Here is a 26,787-nt window from a genome sequence, read left to right on the forward strand (position 1 = left end):
ATGAATCAAACTGTCTGGTTAACATTCAACAAGACTTTAAATGTCTGGGAAGTCACATTTATTCTAAAAATTCTAAAAAAAAGAAAAAATATCAGATGGAATCATTGATTTTCTTATAGAAACAGGCTGGTCTTTCTTCAGCACCACAGTATTGAAGAAAGTTCACAAATACAAATATTTATATGTGCAACAAATTGCAAACTCAAAAATGCTTTACATTTTGATGTGTTAATAAACAATGTAACCACTATATTCTTATATCCTTGGAGTGCAACTCTTCCCAGAGAGGCTTGACTTCAGCTAAAGAAAACATTGAAACTGGGAATTATCATCCATTGAACGCATTGTGTGTGGTTTTGACAGTGCTGTTTGGTGTTCTGGGGCCTCATTTATAAAACTTTGCGTAGGATTTGCGTCAGAAGTGGCGTACGGATGAAACATAGGACGTGCGTACGCACAGAAATATTCGGATTTATAAAACCGTGCGCACGCACATCCTACGCATCTTTCCCTTAATAAATCACAACCGATTCTAAATGCAGCGCAGCTTTTGCGGCTTCATGACACGCCCATAGTTGCCCATAAATAGTCCGTGAAACGCCCACAAATGAATATTCATTGATTGCGAAATCATGGCACACACAGAGAGGAAAGGAAAAAAACGTAACTTCACTCAATGTGAAGTAGAAGTTATCGTTGGCGAGCTGGAAAAGAGGAGAAAAGTGTTGTTTGGAGGACACAGTGTGGGCATTACTAATGCCAAAAAGGCACGTGAGTGGCAAACGGTGGCAGACGGCGTAAATGCTGTAGCCTCACAACCTCGAACCGTGGCCGAAATAAAAAAGAAATGGTCGGACATCGAAGTTGAGGCAAAAAAACGTCTGGCATCGCCAGAGTGTGTCTGCCACGGGGAGGAGACACCGGAGCTGACCCCTCTTGATGAGAGACTGGCGGCAATACTTGGGGAATCCCTTTTAAGTGTGGTGACTGAGGCGGAGGGGGAACACCGACGCGCCAGATGCACCGGGTGACACACCCCCAAAAGCCCGCAGAGGTCCAACAGGACGGCTCGAGGAAGTCGGAACCGGCTCATAAGCCACTCGTCCTCGTTTACCAGCAAATCTTCTTGCTGTCTAAAGATGCGTTCACTCCGAATTCTTCCATTTGCCACACCTTCTAAGAGCGCAAGATCAGCCATTGTGCGTCATTACGCATTGTGATGGGGCATTTTATGTCCATCCATTTAATTGCATCTGACAAGCTACAGATGTCGGTAATAATCGACGTGGAAATGGGAAATTGTTCAGTGCAGATGTAATTTCTTGTTGCTTTCTGAATGGTTGAGACATACGCCATACATTGTTTTATCAGAAATAAAACAAACTAAAGGCATGAATACATGCATGAATACCATAATTCCATAGCTTATGAAGAAATGTTTTACTATGAAAACAACTTTCCCCAGTGGACAATTAATATGTCTGTATGTCTAATTGCACCTATATCCGCTCCTCCAGACGGACAAATTGACGAGAATATCAGTTTTGTACATTATTTCGTTCTGTTAACTATATTATTTATGAGGATGAATTGCACTACATGCCAATATTGCAGAACATATTTCACATTTCTTTCTGCAAATAAGTCTTCATTTGAATTTCTGTTGTAATTTTCGTTTGATTGTTTTTGTTTGTTTCACTGCTGATCGATCAAACGGGTGTTCGTGTAGGCTGTTAATTGTAAGACTTGCTTTGTGAAGTCTTCATGTTATTTCTGAGAGGCAGTATTGTCATTTTCACTTTCACGTTTCTTCCATCTGCCGACGGTGTCGCCGTTTCTCATTTCACCCGTTGTTGTGCGTTCGCCTGAGTCAGAGCTTGCGTGAAGGACCGCACATTTTCCCATCAAGTTTGCTTTTTATAAATCTCAATTATTGCGTAGAGAGCGGCGTACGCCTTTTTTTTGTGCGTATGCAACCTTTAGAAATGAGGCCCCAGGTGTTTTTGTATGACCTTTGTCTCTAACATTTGTGGTTTACCTTTTTTGGGAACTTCTCCTCAGCTTGTTCTTCTCCTATCTTGTGTTTTTATTGGCAGCATAAATCAATATTCGGCCAAGTAAGCGAGGTAAATATAAGCAATGTTTAGTCCTGGCAGAGATTAATAGATATGTATTGATCAAGCATCAAGTGTGGCCACAAATCATTTCCTGGTCGTATGTGTGCTTCTGTCTGAGTTGGAGGGAAGATAATTGTGTTTGGGGTCTAAAATGTGTCGTGTGCATTTGTTTTTCTTTTCTGCTTAATTGGACAATATTGAATAAGTGACTGCAATGCTAACCTGCGTCATAGTAGGCTCTCGTAATGGAAAACGAGTTCCTCTAGGTATTGACTGAAACGTATGCATTATCAATAGTTGGGTAAAATGTTGTTTTTGTAAATATTTCCATATAAAGAACTCTGCTTCTCTTTTTTTTTGTCTTTTTCACACTTTAAGTAGCCAATGAAGTATTCAAGCACACCCATGTATGCACATAGAAGAGAGTGCGTGAAGTTTCTTGATAATCCAATGCTATTCACATGGCAGACAGATGGCTCATCTAATCTTTCAGACAGACGTTCCCTTTTGAGATCTGATGATTGCGCTCTGTGTGTGTGTGTTCATGTGTGGTATCCGATCCAAAACTGAACAAAATAAACACATCCATAGAAGTCCCCTGCTGTGACGCGTGTGTCTGTGCGCATGTGTGGTTGTTTGTGATCTTTGAGCCTTTTGATGTCCTTTATTTTACAGTTTTGGCTGCAGTGTGTCTATATTTCTGTCATGATATGTTTCCCAGTTGATCAGTGGTTGACTAGGACGTCTTTGACAAGTTTGTATTCCAGAACTTTATCTTTCCTGTTTTTTGTTGGTAATATTTTTAGATGATGAGTTTGGGGATTTGAATATTTCTTTTATCTATTCTTGGGTTCTAAACACAGAGGAGGAACCACAGCTGGATGGCAGATCACATTTATTATCAAGTTTAAATGGTTTTACATTCCTATTGAGTCTGCCTCAACACGATTCATATTTTTTAATTCATCCTTTTTTTATGTTTACACCAACTATGAAACACAAAACAAATTCTAATTTAAATGTGGTCTGCAACATTTTTAATGTCCTGGTAACGTGTTAAACTAATAAATAAAAGTTTATCACTGATGGTTTTTTAATATCACAAAGCATGTTAAGGCTGTAGGGCCACATGTACTTAGATCAGGCAACTGTTATGTAGTTTATATCTTAAGGACAGATATTAAGGATGAGAGTACGTATTCATATATGGCACAGAAAAATATGCATAATAAGTCCATAAGTCCATAATAGATTAACTCCAACCATAGATGAATTGATAATGGCTTGTAGAATGAAGTAACAACCCAGCGCACCTGGTAGCGAGATAGATCTTTCTTATTGAAATGTCGCCAAATCATCACTAGTGGGTTCCTTTGCTAAAAAAACAACTTAAAACACATTTTGTGCAAATGATTGTATAATCCTTCTGTACATCCCACTTTTTAATGTCAGTTTAAAGTCTTAATTACTTTAAGAAAAAAAGAAAACTTCAGGCTACATACATTTACGGGTATTTGTAGAAATTCTGACATTAAACTGTCTTGTAAAAGCTCATCTTAAAACGTCTAAATCTTAAAACGTGTATGTTTTAAAGCTGAAGTCTGGCAGATCTGACCTGCAACATAAAATAATGGAGTATTTTTAAAGTTACTTTTAACAGAGCTTAAGTTACTTGACATGTATTTAAGAAAAAAAGGTCTCATCAACCACTTTTAATTGCCTTTTTAGAGCACTGATGCATTTCTGTGTGACAGCCAGTCTCTGTGTATTGTAACCGTTTGGCAGCATAATTGTTTCAGCTTGATTTAGCTTCTCTGACCTGATATCTGATTAGAGAGACTCAGACGTGTATAGGTGCTGGATTAGCATATAAAAAGGCAGTGACAGGACATCAGATAATTCTGATGCCATCTGTTTTAATGGAATCTGTTTGAGGGGAAAAAAACTGTGCGGGCTTCATAACTCCCGCTGTCTGTCACTGTCCTTCAGCTTTATGTTTATTTGTATTTATCCAGCAGGTTTCGCTGTTATTTAACCTTAAACAACATGTTTAAACTTAAAAGCAGAGCTATAAAGAACAGAATCCAAAAACGCTGATATCTAATAGAAAAAAATACAAATACAATAAAAATATGATTTTAAAAAACTAGATTTGGCTTTATGTTATTTATGCAAGTTGTATCCACTCGCAGATTAGTAGTGGCACACATGCTCACAAATGCAAACACTTGCAGACTTTACACTAGTGCCAATAAAATCAATCTGTTCTGGAGAATAATGCCCTGAGAGCTCTTTCATTTCTCGTAGTTGACAAATGGAGAAAAACACAAATGAGCACTAATACATTTCTGCTAAAATGGGATCTGTCAGTGTCAAACTTTGGACTTGCCTGTGCGTGGTGGCGCAGTGGTAAGTGGTTAGCGCTCTAGCCCCCCAGGCCACCCGGTTCTAAAACAGAACACCAATGGGGGCCTTTCTGTGTGGAGTTTGCTTGTTGCATGCGTGGGTTTTCTCCGGCATCCTCCCATGCCTCATAGGTCCTGAAGTGTGAATGTGAGAGTGCATGGGCGTGTGATTTTGACCCCCTGCCTTCGCCCAGGAGTGGCTGGGATGGGCTCCGGTAGCCCTGCGACCCCAAAAGGGACAAAACGGGTTTAGAAGAAAGCAGGGCCAACCTGAGTGAGTGTTAAAAAAACATGACAATTGATTGTTACTTCATTCAATCGGATCTGTTTTATTTTACATCCAGTTTTTCTTTTCTTCTTTGCTATTGGCCGTGAAAAGCCAAAAATAGCAATAAAACAATTCATTTTTTCTCACTATACATTTCAATTCTCAATTTTTTTTTTCCATTTACAGTTTTGCTTTGCAAGTGTCTTGGTTTGAGCTGAATTTCCATGACCTTAAAATTCAACCTTAAAATGGGCAGGCTTATAGCAGAGTGCCCCAAAACATGTTGGATATTTTTTTAATCCCCTTTTTTTATTGTCTCATTTTATATTTCTACATTGTCTCATGTAGAAAATTGAAGCAAAGGTAGTCTTGTTAAGTTTGGTTTATTACATTTTCCATAAAGCTGTGAAATCAAAAATGTATACCGACCCTGCTTGTGTCTGGGTCTGTTTTAAGTGTTTAAGGACAGAATAAGTCAAAGATGACTCCAGACAGGGCTGTTGTGTCTGTTTTGGGGAGAAAGCATATTAAATTTTTCCAATTTAAATCAATTTTTTCAATTGGTATCAGCTCACCTTTGCACAAATATAATGCGTGACTTGAATGAGAGTGGATGGTTTGTATGCAAAAGCATTTGCGCGTCAACTGTGTGTGGGCGGCCGTGGTGATGATCATAACATTGCAGGATCGATTCCCGCCTTGCACACCCATGTGTCGAAGTGTCCTTGGGCAAGACACTGAACCCCACCTTGCCTCTGGTGGTGGGTTGGCGCCAGTGTTCGACAGCGGAGCCGCCACCAGTGTGTGAATGTGTGTGTGTGACTGGGTGAATGGGTCTGTGACTGTAAAGCACTTTAGGCCTTGAAGAAGTTAGAAAAGTATTTGCCGTTTACCATTTACCAACCGTAGTTGAACTGTGCACCTGTTGACCTGTTTGTATGTGAACCTTTTTGGAGCCAACAGGTATGTTTGGACAGACCCCACCCCTTCTGTGTTAACATTTACACCAGACAGTAATGATTGTAAACTTCCAGCAGCTTGTTGCTTGATGATTCCCCCCACCCCCACCCCCTCTATAAGTAAACTATATCCACAATATGATCATATTTCACCTTTGGCACGATTTGTTTATGAAATTAATTGGTTTCATGAATTCTTTTCTCAGAAGTAAGATGCTTTCATCTCTGAGGTACTGCATTTTGCTTCTTCCCCCATTTCATGACGTCATCCCAGAGCCGGCCTCCGCAGCGTGTCTGCATGCCACCCACGAAAACAAAGAGCATCCAAACCTCGGAAAGATGGATGTACACCCCGTATATCTTCCAATAGTAGCTTTGGTGTTAATTCCAAAAATTTGGCAGCTGGATTGCCGTTTATAGAGACAGATGTCTATTAGAGACAGGCGTTTATTCCATCACAGAAAGAATGGTGATTGCTAATGGATTCATTTGAGGGGAAATTTGGGCACAAATTGCAGACAACACCACTAGAGGAACATTTTAGGACTTATTGAAATTTGATTTTTGATTTGATTTGAAATGGTTTATTTCAAGCGATCAAAGCAAAAATAATGCACAAAACTATACAATCACCAGTTATACATTCATACAAAGACGTATCAACTTAGAATGAAATGATAACATTGTCTTATGTTATTATTAGCAAACGTTTCTTTTCTCTTTGTAGCATCAACAGTCTCTGTATCAAAAATCCTCCTCGCTTTCATGTGGATCATTTACCTGAAGACACGCCCACCTTTCTGTCTTTGTTCAATAATCCATGTTCAAACCAGTTCTTCTAATTTGTCGCACGCTTTCTTTGCACCTCCACCAGGAAATTGTCTGCAGCGTCTTTTCAATATCATCCATCTGCCTGTTCCATTCTTGAAAACATTTAGGATCCACCCCAAAATGTTGTGTTGTGCAGATTCCTCTCACCAGAATGTTCTTTGGTGTACGTCTAATTTAAACACTTAATGGAGTGAGCATCACTACACTGGCTCACAACACAAATGCCACAGACACCCGGTGTCTTCACAAGTGTGCACAACCCAGGCCACTATTAGAGACCGGCATCGAAAGTAACAAGCACCTGTGAGACCCAGCATTTATTGGAGACATGACACAATTGGAAGTTCTATGTAGTTGTCAATTTAAAAAATAATATGCCGATCACCACTAGCTCCGTGGAGAAAGTGAGTGTTTGTGTTAGCCTGGGGGCGGTGCTGGCAGCGCAGGCTGTTGCTGGAGGGGGCTGTTCTCACTTGTCTACATCAACTCGTAAGGACCCTCTTGTTTTTGTGGATTGGGGGGGGACTCAGAGGGCAGATTTGAGTGGAATACGCGTGAACGGATCAAAATACCACTTCAGGGTTGTTGTTTTTTTGTGATGAATGAACATTATAATACCCTTAAAAGCTCTAAAAGTTGATTTTGCATGAAGTAGGCCTAGAGCTGTGACGTTGTGGGATTTTTGATCACCGCGGTGATGAAGCAGCAGGAGTCGCAAATGAATACAATTCATAATTGCAATGCAGTATTCTTTATTAACAAGTAACAGTAACAACTACCGGTAACTACTAACTATCTAACTTATGAACTAACTATATAGGTGTTGTAGAATGAGTAAGTGTGTAAGAGGAAGGACCGCGTGCTGCGTGAGAGTGAGTGAGAGCGCGCAAAAAGTGTGTTGGGGCTGCGCGTTCATGTTTATTGTTACGGAGTGAAGGAGAACAGTACTAAAAGGTTTCCCCTAGAAGAATGGTGATTGATTCTTTATTAAACCGCTCTGGAATAGAGCTATAACGGTGTGGGATTTTGATCACCACATCCAGACCTTTCCAAAAAAACAAAACATTTGAGAGACGTGCGGTGATGAGACATCACCTTGTTGATGCGGTTATCGTCACACCCCTTTGTAGGGGCCTTTAAGGTTTGCAGCAGTGTAACCTAGGTTCTCTGAAAGGATCTCTGGATGCCTGGCTTTCATTGTGGTTTGTCTTATGTTTATCTAAACAAGGAATTTTACTTTGCATTTCTATGCCAAAACAAAAGAGACACCTTAACAAAAGGCAACCAAAAAAAAAAAAGACTAAACTCTTTGACTTCATTCACCACATCCATCTGTAATCGTTACCTCTTTTTTTTAAGAGTCAAATGACATCTGCCAGAGGTCAAAGACAGCAGGTGAGCTTTTGTATACAGGTGACTCACTTTTTCGTTTACTCTACAATTATTTTCCCCCATGATGAGCAGTCAAAAACCTAATGTACACAAAGACGTTTCTGGATCTCTCACGGCCTCCTAACCGCACTCTTTTGTGCAGGAAGGACAGCCCGGTGCTTTTTCAATGGCCTATTTTTCCTCTCAGACTTGAGCATGTTTGCAGGCCGATCCTGCCTTACACAGCGGGGCAGTGATCCTGTTGAAAATTAACTACCATCTCCTTAGACAAACAGCAAATGTAATCACATTTGTGATGTTTGAGAATTGCTGCATCAATATTTGCCTAGTCTGTTATTGTTGTGAAATGGGGAACTGTCTTGGTTACCCTGGTGTGTATAATTTTGACAGTTGGCTCTGAGGCAGTGAAGCAATAGCTTCACTCACATGAGGGCAATTGTAATGCAACAGAAATCCTTCCAACTATTTGCTACTATAACTGATGAATGGATGCAAAGATGGCAGCAAAAGAAGCTTTGAAGTCTTCTTAGAACTATAGTCTCGTGTTTCAGGTGCTGTTTTTGCCAGATGAAAGGAGGCAAGTTTCAGCTAGAGCTGCTTCTTGTTCTGTTGTTGGTTATTGAAGTACTTCACTTTGCCACACCCTATGATGACTGACAGCATCTTTATGCAGTTTTGGTCCATGCTCTTTTTATTTTTATTTTGCTATGTTTGTAGTGGAATAGTAAATCATCTTTGTCTAATAAAAACATTTGGAGAAGATAGATAATTCGGCTCTTTTGGTTTGAGGAAGTTGTACAAGCAGATATTGTTCAGTATGTTATTGGATATGACATTTATTTTTCCTTTTTACTTTAATGTAGATCAGTAATTTAAAGCTGTTGCTAAATGAAAGATGTACGGTGGCCCTGAAGTCCAAATCCCCAAAATAGAAACCTTTATTTCACCAGGCAAAATATTAAAAACAATTTCCTATTTACAATGTTAGCCTGAAAAGGCTAAAAACACCTAAAGGAGAAGGACGAAAACAGCAAACAAGTTTTAGACATATTAAATTACTGATTAGGAAAACATTTACATTCAAGGCCTAAAACAGTGAAATGTCTTTCACTCTTGATTTAAAAGCAGAGAGTGGAATGAGAGTTTCCAAATGCAGTATGTTTTGACAGAATTTCCAAGCATTTGGAGCAGCAAAACGAAAAGACATAAGGCCATAGGAAGACCGTGTTCTTGGAACCTTCAATTTGAGGAGTTGTGAAGAATGAGTGTTGTATCTGATACTCTGAATGTAAAATTCCAGAAAACAAAACACAATTCCAAAAATATTGAAACGACTTAAAAAAGAAACATTTTGGAAAGCAAAAGTTTCAAAATTAGAATGAAATGCTAAAAAATGAAACACAATAATAAAGCCGAAAAGGTAGGCACTACGTGACATTGCTGATTGGATGATGACGTTTGAGTTTTTTTAAATGCGTCTTCAATGTCCTCATACGTATGTTTGACAATTAGTAAGGGTTGAAATTTGGTTGAAATGATGGACAAACAGCATTCGCTGATGTCCCATAGTACCTTACTTTTCAGGTTTTTATTGTTTTAAAAAAACAAGCAAACTTGCACAAGGAAATCTGCAAAAGGTGAACTTTGATATAGCGAGGGAACACTGTGTAGCATATTTTGTCTTGGAATGAGGAATATTTACAAAGCATTCATTCATCATTCACCCCTTCTGTACCCGTTTGTCCTTTCGGGGTCACGGGGCTGCTGGAGCCTATCACGGCCACTCGTGAGCGAAGGCAGGGGACATCCTGGACAGGTCGCCAGTCTGTTGCAGGGCCACAAATCACACACCCATACACATTCACATTCAGACCTAGGGGCAATTTAGGAAACCAATTAACCTATGAAGCATGTTTTTGGACGGTGGGAGGAAGCCGGAGTCTCCGGGGAAAACCCACACATGCACGGGGATACATGCAAACTCCACACAGAAAGGTTCCCCAATGGTGTTATGTTTCAGGTCCCCCAGCCGGGACTTGAACCAGGGGCTTTCTTGCTGTCGCTAACTAGTCTTGAGCGCTAACCAGTGCGCCAGTGTGCAGCCCAGTACTTACTTTTACAAAGTAGTTTACCCAAAATCTGGGTATGCAGGACATACACTACTCTGTTTACAATTTGAAAAATGTGTAGTTGTTTTTTTTTTTTTTAAATTAGGATGGTTGCATTTTGGGAGGATCTCAAAGATTTTATGCTGGGAAAAATATCCGGACCATTTCTGTCAGGTGGTTTAAACTGGACTGGTTTGAATTCCCGAGCAGCATAGTTCTATCTCGCATCTCTGTAATATCAAGAGCATTTGGTTCACCTTTAGTTCTGTTGCTGACTCAGAATGATGGATTACATACTGCATGGATTATACTTGTGCTTTGCTCTTTTATAAATGTGAATACCTGGAGGAAAAAAAAATCTTGAAGTTAAACTGCCCCAGAAATTAGTTTAAAAATGTTGTCCTAAGTGTTTAAAAAAACAAATGTCAGTTTGGAGCTGTGTGCATATAGAATGAACAACTGATAAAAAGTACTTAAGAGTTGCTACTATTCAATTTTATATATGTAGTTGTAGATTTAGATAAGTTAATTCTTCTCTAAGATTTCTGGTAAATCGCCTGTCCGTCCTGGGGGAGGATCCCTCCTTCATGTGGGCACCCCTGAGGTTTCTTCGTTTTTTCCGGAATCCGGTTTTTTTGGGGAGTTTTTCCTTACCGCGAAGGGGGGTCTAAGGGCAGGGATGCCAGTATAGCTTAGTCAGTTTGTTAGTTCATTTTAGTATTTTTCTATTGAACTCTTTGTATTCGTGATCCTTTTGATTTCATGTTTTACTTCGAAGCCCATCGAGACGACTGTTGTTGTGATTTTGGGCTATACAAATAAAATTGAATTGAATTGAATTGAATTAAGTGTTTTTAAAAAATATAAACTTTTGCAGTAGTCTGTTCCATGTCATACCCAGGTGTGTGTTTGAAGGTAAGTCCCCTATCCTGTATTCTATGTCACTAACCTAACGGATCCTTCTTTCTCCTAGTCACTCTGACTTCCATGCCCTTGACGCTAATAATCCCTCTCTCACTGTGTGAAATATCTTTTCATGTCTGCGCCAATTATCATAATGGTTTTCTGTCTGAACTGGAGAAAAGTGATTGGCCCCAATTACTGCATGAACCCGAGGCCTCAAATCATCCTATCTTTGCAAGGTGAGACGTGTAATGGTAAAAGGCCTGGTTTCTATCTCCTACCTGCACGCGGGCCAATAAATTACACTTAATGCTCATTTAAGATCTCCCTGAATCGACTGCCAGATGTTTATCATTACTTTCTTCTTTCGTACTTTTTGCCCTACAAGCCCAGCCCTCTTGTCTTCTGAAGTAGTAATTGCTTTGCACCGTAAAAGCACAAAATATCAGTACTTTTTTTAATGCTTGTTCCCTGCCTGGTTTCAGACTCACTTTAATTACAGCCTCCACCTTTGTCCCTGGGGTTTTAAGACATTTATTGACAGCATTAGCGGAATACAACCACAGTCCAAGCCATAGTCAGTCAACATGTGACTGATTATTTTGATGACATTTCAGCGCTTGAGTGTAGTGTGTTGGAGGGGCTTGTCTGGACCAAAGTGACAGCGACTTTATGGTCATATATAATAAAGACATATTGAACCATTCTTTGCCCGTAAATTTAAGCCCATGCCATCTGAAGTAGCACTTGGCTTGTGTTACAGCATCCATAATTGGTTCTGCACTTTCAGCCGAGCTTTTCAGCAATTTTCCCCCGACATACTCCACACTTAATCCTCTAATGCCAGGCCTCCTTTCACATCCTTCTTATTTTGCTTGCTTACTGTCTGTGTTCTGCATATTTTAACTTCTTCCAAACCGTTTTTCCCTTCAAAGTCTGTCTTGAGTATTTTTTTTTCCTTCTGCACACTTTCCCCACCTCCGTCTTTTTTAACTTCTTACTGTTGATTGTTCCCCTCCCTCTCAGCTCCTCATCTTTTAAGTTTCCAACTACAGCTTCTAACTGTCAGTCCAACTTTTTCCCCCTAACAGTAATTTACTCGAGAGTTAAGGACAGGAGAAAAATCCCAAGTGAATAGATTTTTTTTTTTTCCCAAGACGTCAAAATGTAGATGTGAGTGCTGTCTTGGACCCCTGCTGTGCTTTGCTTGGCACACCCTCCCTCCTTCTCACTTCACACTGAAACACTCAGATATTCACAACTAGCCCTATCTGTTACCCTAAACGAGACAGTAGGTTATTCAAATTTTTATCATTGCTAGGCATTTCAAACACAGGAGCTCCATTAGACCTATGATGACTCTTTTTAACTCTTTTAAATGAAAGTATTTTGGTATGTGTCGTTGGTTCTTTTGTAATTTCTTTTTAGAAATTACAGTAAACAAACAGCCAATGGAAAAAAAAAAATCAACTGGTTACGTCTTAATTCACTAAAATAGTTTTCATTAACTGTAATTGAACCAGTAGTTAGGCGACTCAGTACAGGCTGAATCATTTTAACAGAACATCTGGAAGCCAATTTTTCATGCAGCCCTATTTCTGCATAAATGCACATTGGAAACCGATACAACCTTTTAGTTCTTTAACGCTTTTCCCATCTTTTAGGGTTGAAATCATTCATGCCTGGCATTTCGTTTCCAGTTGACTGTTCTATTGTATTTGTCATCAAGTTCATATTTATTGCTGCAGCACATTTATTTTAGCAGCATGCACTTTATTTTAGTTTTTTTGGCGCTGAACATATACACACAGTTTTCACTAGTGCTGCAAACTGCATCTATTTAATTCTTGATTTAAAAAAATCCCATTTTATTCATATTTTTTATCTCAAAATGTAACCATTCTTGTTTAGTATGTCTGTTTACATGTCTGAATATTTGTTACTTTGTTCCTTATAAGAAAGTAATTGCGTAATAAATGTATAATTTCTTTAAAAATGATTGAATATGGTGTAAATATTTTGTAAATGATTAAAATGATTAACTGATTTAAAGAGATTTATTACAGAGTTTTTACTGCATAGATTTAAACAGTGTTGATGCCTAAGTTGGCCTATTGGATGAACTTGTGCTGTTCATAAGATATTCCTGTTTTTTAAAAACCTTTTGTTGAACTAAAGCCTTAACGCAAAAAAAGGAATCTGTTATTTAACATTTGTAAGCCTTTGGCATTGTTATAAAACAACATCGCAATGCTAGCTAAACTACCGGTAAGCGTTTTTAATCAGCCCCTTCATGCCCTATGTCGCTAATTTGTAACGTAACATTAAATCCACTCCAAATAGTTAAAGATCATCTTAAATGGAAAAAAATATATAAAATATGTTCTCTATGATTAAAAATTAGGTTAGGCATGAAGGGGTTAAGTGCTAAAAAATATCTCCAAACCACTAGAGCAAACTGTTGATCTGTCTGTCAGTGCTGATAATTAATTTTGAGTGTAAGTCCAAATATGATGAATTAATGTTTTTAATATAACAGAACATGCTTGTGTATCACTTTGTTTGTGTCTATGTGTGATCACACAAACACATGTGTAGTTAGCCAGCATCCCACTAATGACAGTTGTTTGCATTATCATTCACGGTTGAGTGGTTGCTCACCCTGTTTGACGGATAGACCAACTGCAAAACCCCAAGGTCCCCTGTGAGTTTTTGTGTTTGTGTCTTCATGTTGATGTGCATGTGTGCCTATGCATGTCCTCGCTTGTACATTTTGATTGGAGGTGAAATGCCTTGGTCTTTTGTACCCTATTTACAATTTACCCCATCAGTAAAGCAACTGCTCTGATGAACTCGCACACTGTTTCCCCATGGAGTCTTTCAGACAGAGAAGCTGCCACCTGGGATCCCTTGAATGTCCAAACATAACATAGCCAACCCGTTATTGCTCACACATTCACTCTCACGCACATGCTTTGGGAATATGACTGTGTTCATGTATGTGTGACAGTAGCTGTTACATTTGGGCCCTTTCACCAGTTTCTTGAGTCGTCATTCCCAGGCTTATTTTTACACTGCCAGCTGTCATTTATGTCTGTGACATTCATCGGATTTGTTGATTTGGATTAGTCCTTTTGGAGAAATTGTATTTTAAACCTAATGTAAAGCATTTGTCAAAAGATGATTTGGGGAAGAATTCAACCTCTTGTTACAGAATTATTTGCAGAAAAATCCACATCCTCACCATCAGAGATGCTACTAAATTCCCCTAAAATAATGGATATTCAGTTATGTTTATCACATTGGTTTTCTGCACATTATTTGTTGTTTAGAAATATATTGGTTTTTAGGATGTAAACAAAATAAAGTATACAGTAAACCCTTGTTTTTCGCAGGGATTACGTTCCAAAAAGAACCCGTGATAGGCAAAATCCGTGAAGTAGAAACCTCTATTTTTTTTACAATAATTATCCAATTAAATACTCTATTATACATTGAAAAGAAAGAACAGACCATTTTACAGGCTCAAGCATTTGTTTCACAAATAAAAGTACTTTAGAAACATTTTTTTCAACAAATAACTAATGTGCTGTACTGACAAATAATAAATTTAGTCATCAATGTGAACAGAAAGGCTTCAAATTGCGGAGATTAGCCCCGCCCACCGCGACCCGAGTAATTGGATTTAACGGGAGAAAATATAAAATGATTATGAAAAAAAAAATACAAAGTACCGTGGGACAAATAGTGACTCAGGTGTATTTCACTGCTCTTCAGTCTGAGCCGCTGCATCCTGACTCCGCTCTGCAGTGTTTTCTTCTTTTGAAACCCGCGGTGCAGCTGTGTTTGTTCGGAAGTAGAACATAGTGATAGGCAGTTGTTGTCGCTCTTTTTTCTTCTTCGCAAAAACATCCTTATACGGCAACAGGCCACCATCGATAATGTTGGAGTTGTTGAATTTGCACGCACGTAATTTAAAATTTGCAAGTTGTTTTAAGTGCGTGTACATATTATACTGCAACGTTATTGACGCACAGGTAGAAGAGAAGCGGAGTGACTTTTTAGCCAATCGGAATGCAGAACACAATGCACGATGTAAATCCGTGAAGTAGCGAAACCGTGAAAAGTAAACCGCGTTATAGCGAGGGATCACTTTATACAGAAACTTAGGTGGGATCATATTTGTTTAAAAACCCTAGAGATACATATACTGGATAGAAAACCTCTGCTATTATGTGAGTCTGTTCATCAAAAGTGATCTTAGAATGCCCTGTCCAAATCAACAACATGCTGTTGATAATGCACAATGATAATGCACAATTTGGCAGGAAATGCAAAGTGGTAGCTTTGTTGAGGCGTCAACAACAACAACAAATTAAAAACAGGTCCTCAATAATACAAAAATATGTGCTTAATCAACCCACACACAGTTATGGATATAGAATAAAGCACTTAACACAAAAAATATCCTTAAAACCATACTCTATTCACGTCAGACTTACCGTATATTTTCCAATTGCTGCCCGTCTCTATTTGACGCTGATTCCATCAAACGCCGGGTCTAACAGTTGCTAGTTACAATTAGATGTCGGTCTCTAATAGTGGCCGGGCTCCCTTAAGATCGAAGATTTTTTGGGTTCAAACGTATACAACATGTTTCCTATTTTTCTTATTGGGCAGCACTTTAGGGTATAAAGTTAACTAATAAAGTTAACACATAAGACATGCTGTTTTACACCTTTTTCCTCACAAAATTCTGATATTTTATGTGAGAACGCATTTTTCTAATAGCCTTTTTGTTCAAAACTGTATTTTATACCAGTTTTTAAGATATTAGTGTCTCAATCACATGTGCAAATTTCTGACTGGCCTTAGTTTATGACAGTGATTCTCGTTTATTGAGACACAAAACTTTGGCGAGTGAGTGACTGCCCTCCAGTCCACCTGTCCTCAGAGTCAGGAAGCCTGGCATTTAGCTGTCTGGTCAGCCTGTCAGCCATGCAGCCCTTGTTAGTTCAGTCAAGTATGTCTTTTCACCCTTAAGCCACCCCTTAGCCCAGCATGCTGCACTGTATCCCAGGGTCAGCATATCTGATGTGTTTGTGTGCGCATCTGTGTGCGATGAGTGATATGTGGGGGCAGTGGAGGAGAAAAGACGATGTGCTGGAGATTGTGGGCAGGATGCAGGATAGAGGGCAGAAATAACAATGGAGAGTCGAGTGTGATTTGGGGATATTTGGGGGTATATTTGTAGACGGGGGTGTGAGCAGTGCAGGATCTGGGTTAGGGGGAAAGTGGGTCATGGTGTGGTTTGTGAAGCCCCAGGAGCATCATATAGATCTCCAGGGCTGCTGCCTGCTTTTTTCCTCTCCACTCAACCTTATAGATGCTCACTAAAAGGTCTCAGTATTTGCCCTCTATAAGAGCGCAGATCAGAGATGTCAAGCTGTTTTATTGGTGTAGAATATTTTAGATCTTTATGTCACACAGCAAATGGTTGATTGCAGAGAAAAAAGAGAAATCAACGTTATAAAGTGCAGCCCATTCACATCAAGTGTGGGAATGGTAAGAGACTGTGAAAAGTCATAATTTGCCTGAAATGGAAAACTTGATTTCTTAACCACTGTTGCAATGGTGAAATGAAGACCATGTAAAATTTTTGAAATATGGGTATCTATTTGACTGCTTTTTTTAAAATTGGAAACTGGAAAGCTGTTTTTAATATTTTTCAATCTACATTAAATATACTTTTGAGAATTTACTTAAACAGTCTACCAAGGAGTTTCCATTCCAAATGGAAACTCCTTGGTTGACTTAGAGAATCCCTTTGCTCTGTTTCTTATTTAAATAGTTTGTTTAAATGTGACAAATAAAAAAAAGTTGGAATTGGTTACCAAAACCCAAAACCTCTGAATTGATTTTTTTCATTCGCATTTACCTCTAGGTAATTTTTATAAATGAGTAAAAATCTTAGCCAAGTCAAAATGTGGAAGTATACACATTCATAGTAATATTCATGTACAATTACTGTATTTTTTGGGGTACAAGTCGCTCCAAAGTAGAAGTTGGAGCAGCCGAAAAATTCATAATAAAGAAGAAAAAGTCATGTATCAGTAGCACTGGAGTAAAATTTGCCCTTTTGCGAGAAAAGTGCAACGTTTCTGATCAAGTCTGCCAAGCCCAAATGCAATTCGTGAGAACCCGCTTGTTTTCGTGCGTGAACAGATATAAATACGGCTTTGGGGTAGTTTTTGTGAGGAATTGACATAATACACTTGAAAGCTCAAAAAGTTGATTTTGCATGACATGGATCTTTTAATTGCTTTTTCAAATAGGACCATGTAACTTGGTTTTATTTCCCACCGAACAATCTAAAGATTTATCTGAAAAGCTGTGTTTAGAATTGTCTGATCTTTTTCTAAAATATACATTTCTCTGATAACCTGAAGCACTAATGGGTGACAAGAAGGGACTAGGACTGAGCTAAACCCTTTTTCACAGCACAAATGTGCATTTTCAAATGTAAAGTGGCACATGTGCATACCGTGTGTAAATAGAAATTATGAGAATTTATGTACTTTTTGCATGCTATGGTTTTTCTGTTTACTGCCTTTGTGACCCTGCAGCTGAGCCTCACATGTTTCCCACTGGGGTTAAGGCAATGTGTTTTAATCAACATGTAGATTTGTAAATCCAGCACGATCTGTGACTTTTTCTTAAATAAAACAGTATTAAAAAAAAGCCTGACATCTAAATATGCACATAACACGCTTGACATAATGTAGTGCGGTCAAACCCTGTTCAAAAGATTGCAGGTTTGATTCCCGCCTGACCAGCCCATATGTCGAAGTGTCCTTGGGCAAGACACTGAACCCCACCTTGCCTCTAGTGGAAGGTGTTCGGCAGCGGAGCTGCCCTCAGTCTGTGAATATGTGTGTGAATGGGACTGTTAATCGCCTTGTGCCTTCAAGGAAATTAGAAAAGCGTTCTACAAGTATACACAAATTTGTTTAAGGCTACATTTTGCAGATGAGGGACAACCTTCCCTGCCTCCCCTGCCTGCTTGTCACTGAAGGTGGGATGCATCCTGAAAAGGTCACCAGTTCATTGCAGGGCCGCACAACCACACACTCTTATGCTATGTTCACCCCGAACTCCGATACGTGCAATCAAGCAATTGCTACCAATGAATATCTGTGTAAACAGACGCCTATGTGCGATTCAGGCTTCTGTGCTTAAATCATGTGCTCACATGTTGCTACGCAGTTTTTTAAGTCAGCTTTTTGGCTCTCTCTGTGTTGAAAGTTAAACCATTTGAACTTTGACCAATCAGACTCTGAGTTGAAATTGACTAACAGGTAGCACCTTTCTAATTCACGTCCATGCCAACCGTTTGTAAATAATCTGATCATGGAGGACAAACTAATAATTATGGTTAGTGCCCAGCTGAAATAATATGACACTAAATCTTTCATATATCGGAATAGATCTGTGAGAGAAAAAGCCTGGAGGAAAACTCGCAAGATTTGCACTGCTTTAACATTTTGCACCAAGAGGAACCCAGAGTACCTGGAGAAAATTCACACATGCATGAGGAAAACATGCAAACACAGAAAGGTCCCAGCCAGGTTTCGCCTTGGTGTGAGGGGAGAGTGCTAACCACTACACCCCCGTGCAGCCCATTTTAACTAGTGCAAAGTGTTTTTCAATACAGTCACCAAAGTAAACTAGTAAAGTCTCCCGAGGCCTCCTTCTGATCTAAATCCAACCACAAGGTCTTAACGTATAGTTTTAAGAATCTTTTTTGGAGAGATAACTATTTTATTATTTCAAATATAGTGAAAGTGATTAATATCATCCCAAATTGTGTTCTTTTTATTTGTCTAATGATTTAAAAAAAGACAGGCAAGGCAAAAGTTTGATGGAAATCCTCCTGGAATGAGAAGTTTGCTGCTTCAGTATATTTATTCCGTTTTTCATTCTTTTTGTTTACAAATCATGGGTTCTCCCCTTCTCTTGTTTTTGTTCACATTTCTATTCATGCAGCTTCGGTGAACGCACCTGCTCCCATACCTGCTGTCCCTCATCTCTATCAGGAATAGGGTGATTGAAATGCGTTTGCGTTATCTTTTCCATATGTCCACACACACACTCTGACCACAGATGCTGCCTCTCCAATATGCTTTTTCCCGTGTGATTCACAAAGTTATGCCAAAGTATTATTGCATGGATTGGATTTTGTCAACTGGGTCCTTGAATAGAGATGATTTTTTGGAAATAACCTCCATGCACACAGAACAGTCACAAATAGAGACACAAATGGACTGGTCTGAGTTCTTTTGAGTTCTTCTCCATCTCCAAAGCAACTGAGGACAATGTGAGGAACAAAATAAAAGACTATCACCCACCCATCAAATTATAGTTTTACCCACCAAATGTGGGTAAAACTTTAATTTGGTGGTTTGGAAAACAATGTCACTATCCACCTTGGCAGGTGAGGCATGGGTCATCAACAAACTAGCAGCCATGACTTTTAAGTGTCTGCCTCCGCTCCACTCAGTTACCACAAACATCCATCCCACTGTTGGTTAAAACATTTATCTCTAACTTTATTGCGCAGATTAATAAATCCCATACGACGCAGGGGCTGCATGTAACTTTCACACTTTCGTGCTTTCATTATGAGCTCACTACTGCTACATTCAGGTAAGCTGGTAATTTCTATCATTTGCTCACCTGGACCTCAGTCAATACAAACACACACACACACACACTTGTTGCTCCATGTCATTATTACTCTTCGAAATGACTAAGTCTATGTCCGAATTCCTTGACTATATAGTGCACTGTATCGCGCGTTCGCCATTTTGTAATGCTGTCCGAATCTACAGTTCCAAAATCGAGTGCACTGGAAATTTCCCAGAAGTGTCTGCGCAAAACCACTGTGCATCGGTGCTCACAAGTTCGGAGAATATAGACCACAATGCATTGCGTTTGAGCAATTTTTGCCCCAAAAAATGCATTCAAATTTATTTTTTTAATAAACTATCAATGTTTTCATTATCAGAACACAATGGATTCTTAAATAGTCGTCATAAAATGTTCATAATGATTAGTTTTTCACTTCGTGAAATCGATGATGTCATATTCGGCGTTTAAAAACAAAATGTGGTGACCATGGTGTCCAGAGTGCTTTTAAAAATCCAGGGCACTAGATAGTCCCACGCTATATTGTTTTTTAGTAGTTGGGGATTTGGCTGGGAATTCAGACAGTTCTTAAGACTCACAACTACAACACACTGATCTGCAAGAACACACACAGTAGTGAAAAACATTGCCCATATTTCAACATGTGCATGTTTTGCCAATGTATCGCATTTGAAAAAAAAAGACACTTTAAAATCATGATTTTATTGTTTATCAGTAGTTTTGATCTTTATCTTTCTGTTGTACATTGAAAAAAAAACATTCATGATTTTCAAGTTGTAAAAAAATGACTTTAACTAAAAATAAACATTAAGCCTCGATGAAAAGTCGATGCTTTAAAGAAAGGTCAGATGTGTCTTTTTACATTTTTTTTATTACATATCTTGAATGTTATAAAACCTGACAGAAGACGACACTTTCAAATATTATTAGTGTTATGTTTTCACGAGAGAACAATCATTAATGGAAACCTTTATAAACAAAGGGAATAACTCTTTTGCTTTCAAATAGATAACTATTTTTTTCAGAGAAATCTTGGCGATGTAACAATTCACTTACCCCACTTTTTGCCTAAAGCATTGGTCCCCAACCTTTTAAACGCCTCGGACTGGTTTGACGTCAGACACAGTTTTCATGGACCGGTCTTTATGATGAGGCGAATGATTATTCAATGATGGAGGCACAGAGACGTGACAAGGCAAAGTTTGCACTTTTATTTTGATATGTACGCCATTGTACATCGCGCAGGTGTCATCCTCTCCCCTTCCCACACTCGTGGTGCACAAAAGAAGTACTGTCTATTAAATGTAGCTTTCTTTTATTTGGAAGTAGAAGGCTCCTCTTCTGTCTCCTGGCTGGGCGTTTTCCCCTCGGCAAAGAAACTTTCCAAAGAAGTTTGTTTTTTACTCATTTTGCTAGCTCTTAGGTTTTATTTTTAGCGGTAACCTATCATGTGACCGAGAAGAGCGCCTTGGCCTGCGTCAAGAGAGACATAGACGGAAGTAACAGAGAATCGGGCAATTTTTCAAAATAAAAAATCTTTCAGATTCCAGAATAAATAAAACGGAGGTTCTACAAGTTATTTATTCTTTCTGTGCGGCCCGGTACTGGTCCGTGGCCGGGGGGTTGGGGACCGCCGGCTTAAAGCCTAAATTTTTGGGTCATGGCTTTTTTTTGTTTCCAAAACAATAATAGTAACTTAGAAATGTTGGGAAAGACCTTTTTTATTATTTTATTTGTTAATAAGCAAGTAACAATGGAGAAAAATCTTTCAATTGGCTCATACTAAGCTTGGTGAAATGTATTCAAACTATATTTAATACATCAAGTTTAGCATAACACATGGGTATGATGCTTTCAACATAAATATATGCAAATGCATGCAGCAGGGATGCAACGATTTCCCTTCCCAACGGTTCATTTCAATGGTGTAACATACAGTTTGGGAACAAAGAATTTTAGGAACTAGAATAGATAATTTATAAGGCTGTGTATACATTGTGGAAAAGTTTAGAACCACAACACACATTCCCCTGGAGACCTCTATCACAATACAAACACACACCCACATAAAGTCAGAAGCATGTCTCCGAGTCATCAGAAAAGCCAACAGTTTTTTGTCTTTCCCAGCACTCATGCCATTGAAAGGATAACCAAATAACCAAATAATGTCATCTGCTGCTGGACCATTTTTATGCAAATGTTATTCAAATGCAAACATTTTAGATTTTCCAACATTCGTGAGAATGCTGTCAGGCTTAGAATTAAATCCCTTAAACGTAAACACTTTAAAACCACTACAGTCTGTGTGGTTTCAATAATCAAAGTACATGTTTAAGATTTGACTGTATTTACATGAGCGAAAGCGTAAGGGTCTTTATTGTTTTATATCCTTGTCTAATTAAGCCTTTTCCTTAGGCATTCAAAATTCAGTTTTATAATAACTATTTGATCTAGTTACATGTTCATATTATCACATAATAAACAAACACATTAAAATAGCTGTTAGGTATTTGTAGTTTAAAAAAAGTATAACTATTCCTTGTGTGATTGTTTTTGCTCAAAACTGTTTACTGTTGGTGTTTTATTTTTGTAGATTTTATGTATGCAAGCTCATAATGCTGAGTATGTAGATGGAATTGTCTTGCAGATGTTTGTTTGTTGTCTTCTGTGTGTGTGTGGTGTGAATCCTAAACCGATGGTGAGCTTGTTTTTGTCAGTCCAGAAGATTCCCTAGGGACAGAGAGGAGGCAGCAGATACACAGCTGAGGCCACTCCCATCACACAAAAGCGTTATGGGAGTGGGAGTTGTGTGTATGTGTGTGTGTGTGTGGGTGTGAGTGTGTGGGTGTGCGCTCGCATGAGTGCTGTTAGATAAACACAGATTAACACAGTACAGTTGAGCGTTGGTTATTTGTCTTCTCCTGTTAATTATTTCCTTTTCTTAATTCTCAAATATTCTTTTTCTTATCAATTTCCCAGGAATATGTAGATGTTGGCATAACATATTTTAATGTGTTCCGTGTGGACCTAAATTACTTTTTTAAATAGTAATTTTTAACTATTTAAAAATTAGGAAAAAGAATAATCTTGTAATTCAGGGTCATGTGTTATGCTAACCATATATTATATAGTTGATATAGTTTGAATACATTACACCAAGCTTAGTAAGAGCCAACTGAAAGATTTTTCTCCATTGTTACTTGCTTATTAACAAAATAAATATAAACAAAAAGGTTTTATGAGGTATATAATGTGCTTTTGTGTTCATAAGTGATCATAAATGGCCTATATCATGCTTTTCTTAAGCCTTTCAGAGTAATCTATATACATATTTATAATAATATGTTAACTTTAGCACATAAAAGAATAATTTTGTTATGAAATATGAGTTATTTTTGCAGCTCATTTTTCGACCCGGAAGTGAGACTCCTCGATCTCTTTGCACCGGCTTTCACTCCGTGTGGGTGCTGCCCATTTCATGACGTCATCCTCGGTAGCATGTTTGCGTCTCGCCCATGATAACAAATAACAACAGAACTTTTGCAAAGAAGGATGAGGATATAAAATGAGAGCCACGGGTGTTTGTCTTAGCCTGGGGCTGGTGCTGGCCACACAGACTCTTCCTGGAAGGGGCTGTTCTCACTTTGTGATGTCACAATGTGAGGACCCACTCGTTTCCATGCGTTGGGAGGCCTGGTGCTCAGAGATCAGTTTTTTAGAAGAATACTCAAATATGCGTTAGTAGATCAAAATACCACTTTGGGGTTGTTTTTTTGTGAAGAATTAACATTATAATACACTTAAAAGGTAGAAAAGTTGGTTTTGCATGATATAGACTTTTAAATTTTACTGCCTGATCAAATAACCCTGTTTGTTGCAGTTGGTAATACTTTGTTGCACTATGACTTGTTTATTTTTTAATTTAATCTGAATTAATAGGTTTCTAGTATTATTTTAAGTAAGGGTTAATGGCCGACTAAGTGTGCATTTTCAGAAATTAACACACGCCGTGGAACCCTTGACGTGGAAAGCGTCTTTCTTAAAATAGAAATACATCTTCAATCAGTTTTTTCTACTTTATTTTTGCCATTTTCGGTTTAGATCGTTTTTTTCCACAAAAAGAAGATTATTTGTTATGTGCTAGGAAAGCAATATATATATATGCTGATCGTCACGATGGGTTAAATAAAGCATCAGTCAGAGAGAAAGTTCACGTCTTACCGCTTGTCTTTGTCCCGATGATGAAGCTTAAGTTTGTTTAAAGAAGTCGGCGCAGTGATATAGAACAATTAAACTATGTGACCGGAACTTCTTTATTAGATATGCATTATCCCTGTGCATTATCACTTTTTAATCCACACCCAGCAGCCAATCAGAATCGAGTATTTACCTGGAACATGGTATAATCCCTGACAATGTAGAATTCAGATTATAATCTTTAATAGAAGCCTAAAAACAACCATAACCCTATTGACTATAAAAACCAGAATTGTCCAACATCGTTAACACATCAAATCTTGCGTTTGATGAGAAAATGTCTGCATGTGTAAAACAGATTTCCAAGGGCAGAATTTTTTTTTGCTTTAGCAATACCAATTTATCCTTGTGTAAATAGGATTAGTGACAGCTACTGATTTAAGGATGCGTCACAATGTTTTTTATCTTCTAGCAGGACAATGAACCCAATATTTTACAAACTTGCAAAATGTTTTTTTCCGTTTTCAGAAATATTTTGCAAATAGGAAAAACTGCACAAATACATTGGAGCAAAAAGTATTTTTCAGTCACCTATTCTGCAAGCTGTCCCACCTAAAGAGATGAGAGAGATCTATCATAGATTCAGACTGATAGACTGGTAAACAAAATATAAAAGAAATCCCTTTGTGTGAATTTTTAAGGATTAATTTGAACAATTCTGCAGGACGTGCTACTTCTTAAAGAAAGTTTGCTATCCACCACTGGTTAGCTGTATTAATGGCACCTGTTTGAACTGGTTATCTGTATTAGATACATCTTTCCACACCCTTAATCAGTCAGACTACAACCTCTCCTTCATGACCAAGACCAAAGACCTGTCAAGGACACCAGGGACAAGATTGTATATCTTATGGGAGCACAGTAACAAAGGTTACTATGGTAACACACAGAGTTGTCGTGAATTCAAATCCTGCAGAGCGGAAAAGGTTCCCCTGCTTAAACCACCACATGCCCTGGCCTGTCTAAAGTTCTCCAGAGACCATTTAGATGATCCAGAGGAGGAACAGGAGAATCTTGTGTGGACAGATGAGACTAAAATTTGTATTTTTGCCATGATTATTGGGGGAAGTTTACTGTTTCATCCCTAGAGCACTATACCTACTGTAAAGCATGGGAGTGAAAACATCATGGTTTGGGTCTGTTTTTTTTGCAAAGGAGGAGTATGACGCATTAAGGAAAAAATGAATGGAATCATTTTTGATTCTGTTCCAGATTTTGGCAAGAACCTCCTTCCGAGATTGAGGATTAAACGTGGTTGGATCTTCCAGCAGGACAATGATCCCAGAAACATCACCCGTTAAACCAAAGAGGGGGCCACCTAGAAAGCATTTAAGGGTTCTAGAGATGTTTGGTCAGTCTCTGGACCTCAGTATAATAGAAAATCTGTGAAAGGTGTTAAAAGTCCAAGTTGCCCATCAACAACCCCAACACATCACAGCTCTTGAGAAGATCTGCATGGAAGAATAGACCAAAATAGGAACTATAGTGCAAACTGGGTGAAGACCTATAAGAAACCTTCAACCTGTCATTGATAACAAGGGTCACATTACAAAGTATTGAAGTGAACTTTTGTTATATTCTGCTCCATTATACAAATAAATTCTTAAAGCATCAAACAATTTGATTTCCTGATTTTTAGATTATGTCTCACAGTTTAAGTCATTCTGTGATGAACATCAGACGTTTCTCATCTTTTTGGGACAACTTGCAGAATCTGTGACCAACCCCCCCCCCTACTCTAAATGTGCTAGTGTTTTCACTTCGATTGCACACACAGACAGATCAAAAAGTACCACGTCAAGCTATAACCACAAAGTTTAGAAGCAAATTTCTGGTCTCAACTAATCGAACAATATACAGTCTTCTTCTTTTAACAGCTCGGCAGTGTTCTGATACTCTTTAGCCATTCAGCAAAACCTTTTACTAGTAATTTAAAGAGGTCTTTCAGTATTTTCTCACAACTTATTCTTGACAGTAAAACCTGGAAAGACTTTCTCTTTTAGCCTTTTCAGCATGTAGAGTGTATATGCTTCAACGCCACAAGTAAAAAACCCTCTACGTGAAGAATTGAATTCATTGCAGTGTAGATAAGCAGGCCACTGGCTCCCTGTTGCTGCAAAATTTCCCAAGTTTTAAGACAATTTTCAACATGTGCTAGCTCTGCTGTCAGTACTAAATTCTGCCTGCCACAATGGTCTGTTGGGAAATAACAGTTCAGCGTCACTATAAGCAGCACTCCACGTGTGAGTCTGTGCACATGCTGATTTTAGGTAAATATCTAGTCTTTTTAAAACTCTGTTTTGTCTTGGTTTGCATAGAGGGAAATTGTTTAATATGATGCTTTTGGTATGTGTGGTGATTTTAACCCGTCGTGTGTTTCCACAGATGACCCAGCAGAAGCAGATCTTTGGCTGCTCAACAGCTGCACAGTGAAAAACCCCGCAGAGGACCACTTCAGGAACTCAATCAAGTACTGACCCCACACAAAATGCAAACTCAGCACCTGACGTTTGAGGTCTAGAACATTGTACACATTACTGAAACTGAACAACAATTACTCGATTAAAAAATAAAATTAAGGTTCTCTTTTTAAAAGCATTGGAATATTTATACCTACTTTTATATGGTAGTAGCTGTCTTGGTGTCTTTTTGTCGAGCAGAGCGTTAAGTGTGTGCACGTGTTTGTTGATTGGTGTCTTTTGTTGAGTGAAGTTTTCAGCTGGGAGTTCGTGTGGCATCCTCCTTACTCTGTCTTTACTGATCATCCTTGTACAAAGCAAACCACACATTTGTACGAAGACAAAGAAGTAAAAGCAGAAACTGATTTACATTTTGATT

General features: G+C 38.5%; 1 protein-coding gene across 4 annotated transcripts in view; it reads left to right on the plus strand.

Moving 5' to 3' along the window:
- Positions 1-26,787, plus strand: part of cdkal1 (CDK5 regulatory subunit associated protein 1 like 1) — a 259,064-nt gene that overhangs the window by 20,542 nt on the left and 211,735 nt on the right. For all 4 annotated transcript variants that reach the window (XM_023963815.1, XM_023963816.1, XM_023963817.1 and 1 more), the window contains one exon: positions 26,335-26,419. In XM_023963815.1, coding sequence (XP_023819583.1) covers positions 26,335-26,419 — 85 coding nt within the window. The remainder of the gene's footprint in view (positions 1-26,334; positions 26,420-26,787) is intronic.

The sequence above is a fragment of the Oryzias latipes genome, chromosome 16, assembly GCF_002234675.1.
Source record: "Oryzias latipes chromosome 16, ASM223467v1".
Lineage (NCBI taxonomy): Eukaryota > Metazoa > Chordata > Actinopteri > Beloniformes > Adrianichthyidae > Oryzias > Oryzias latipes.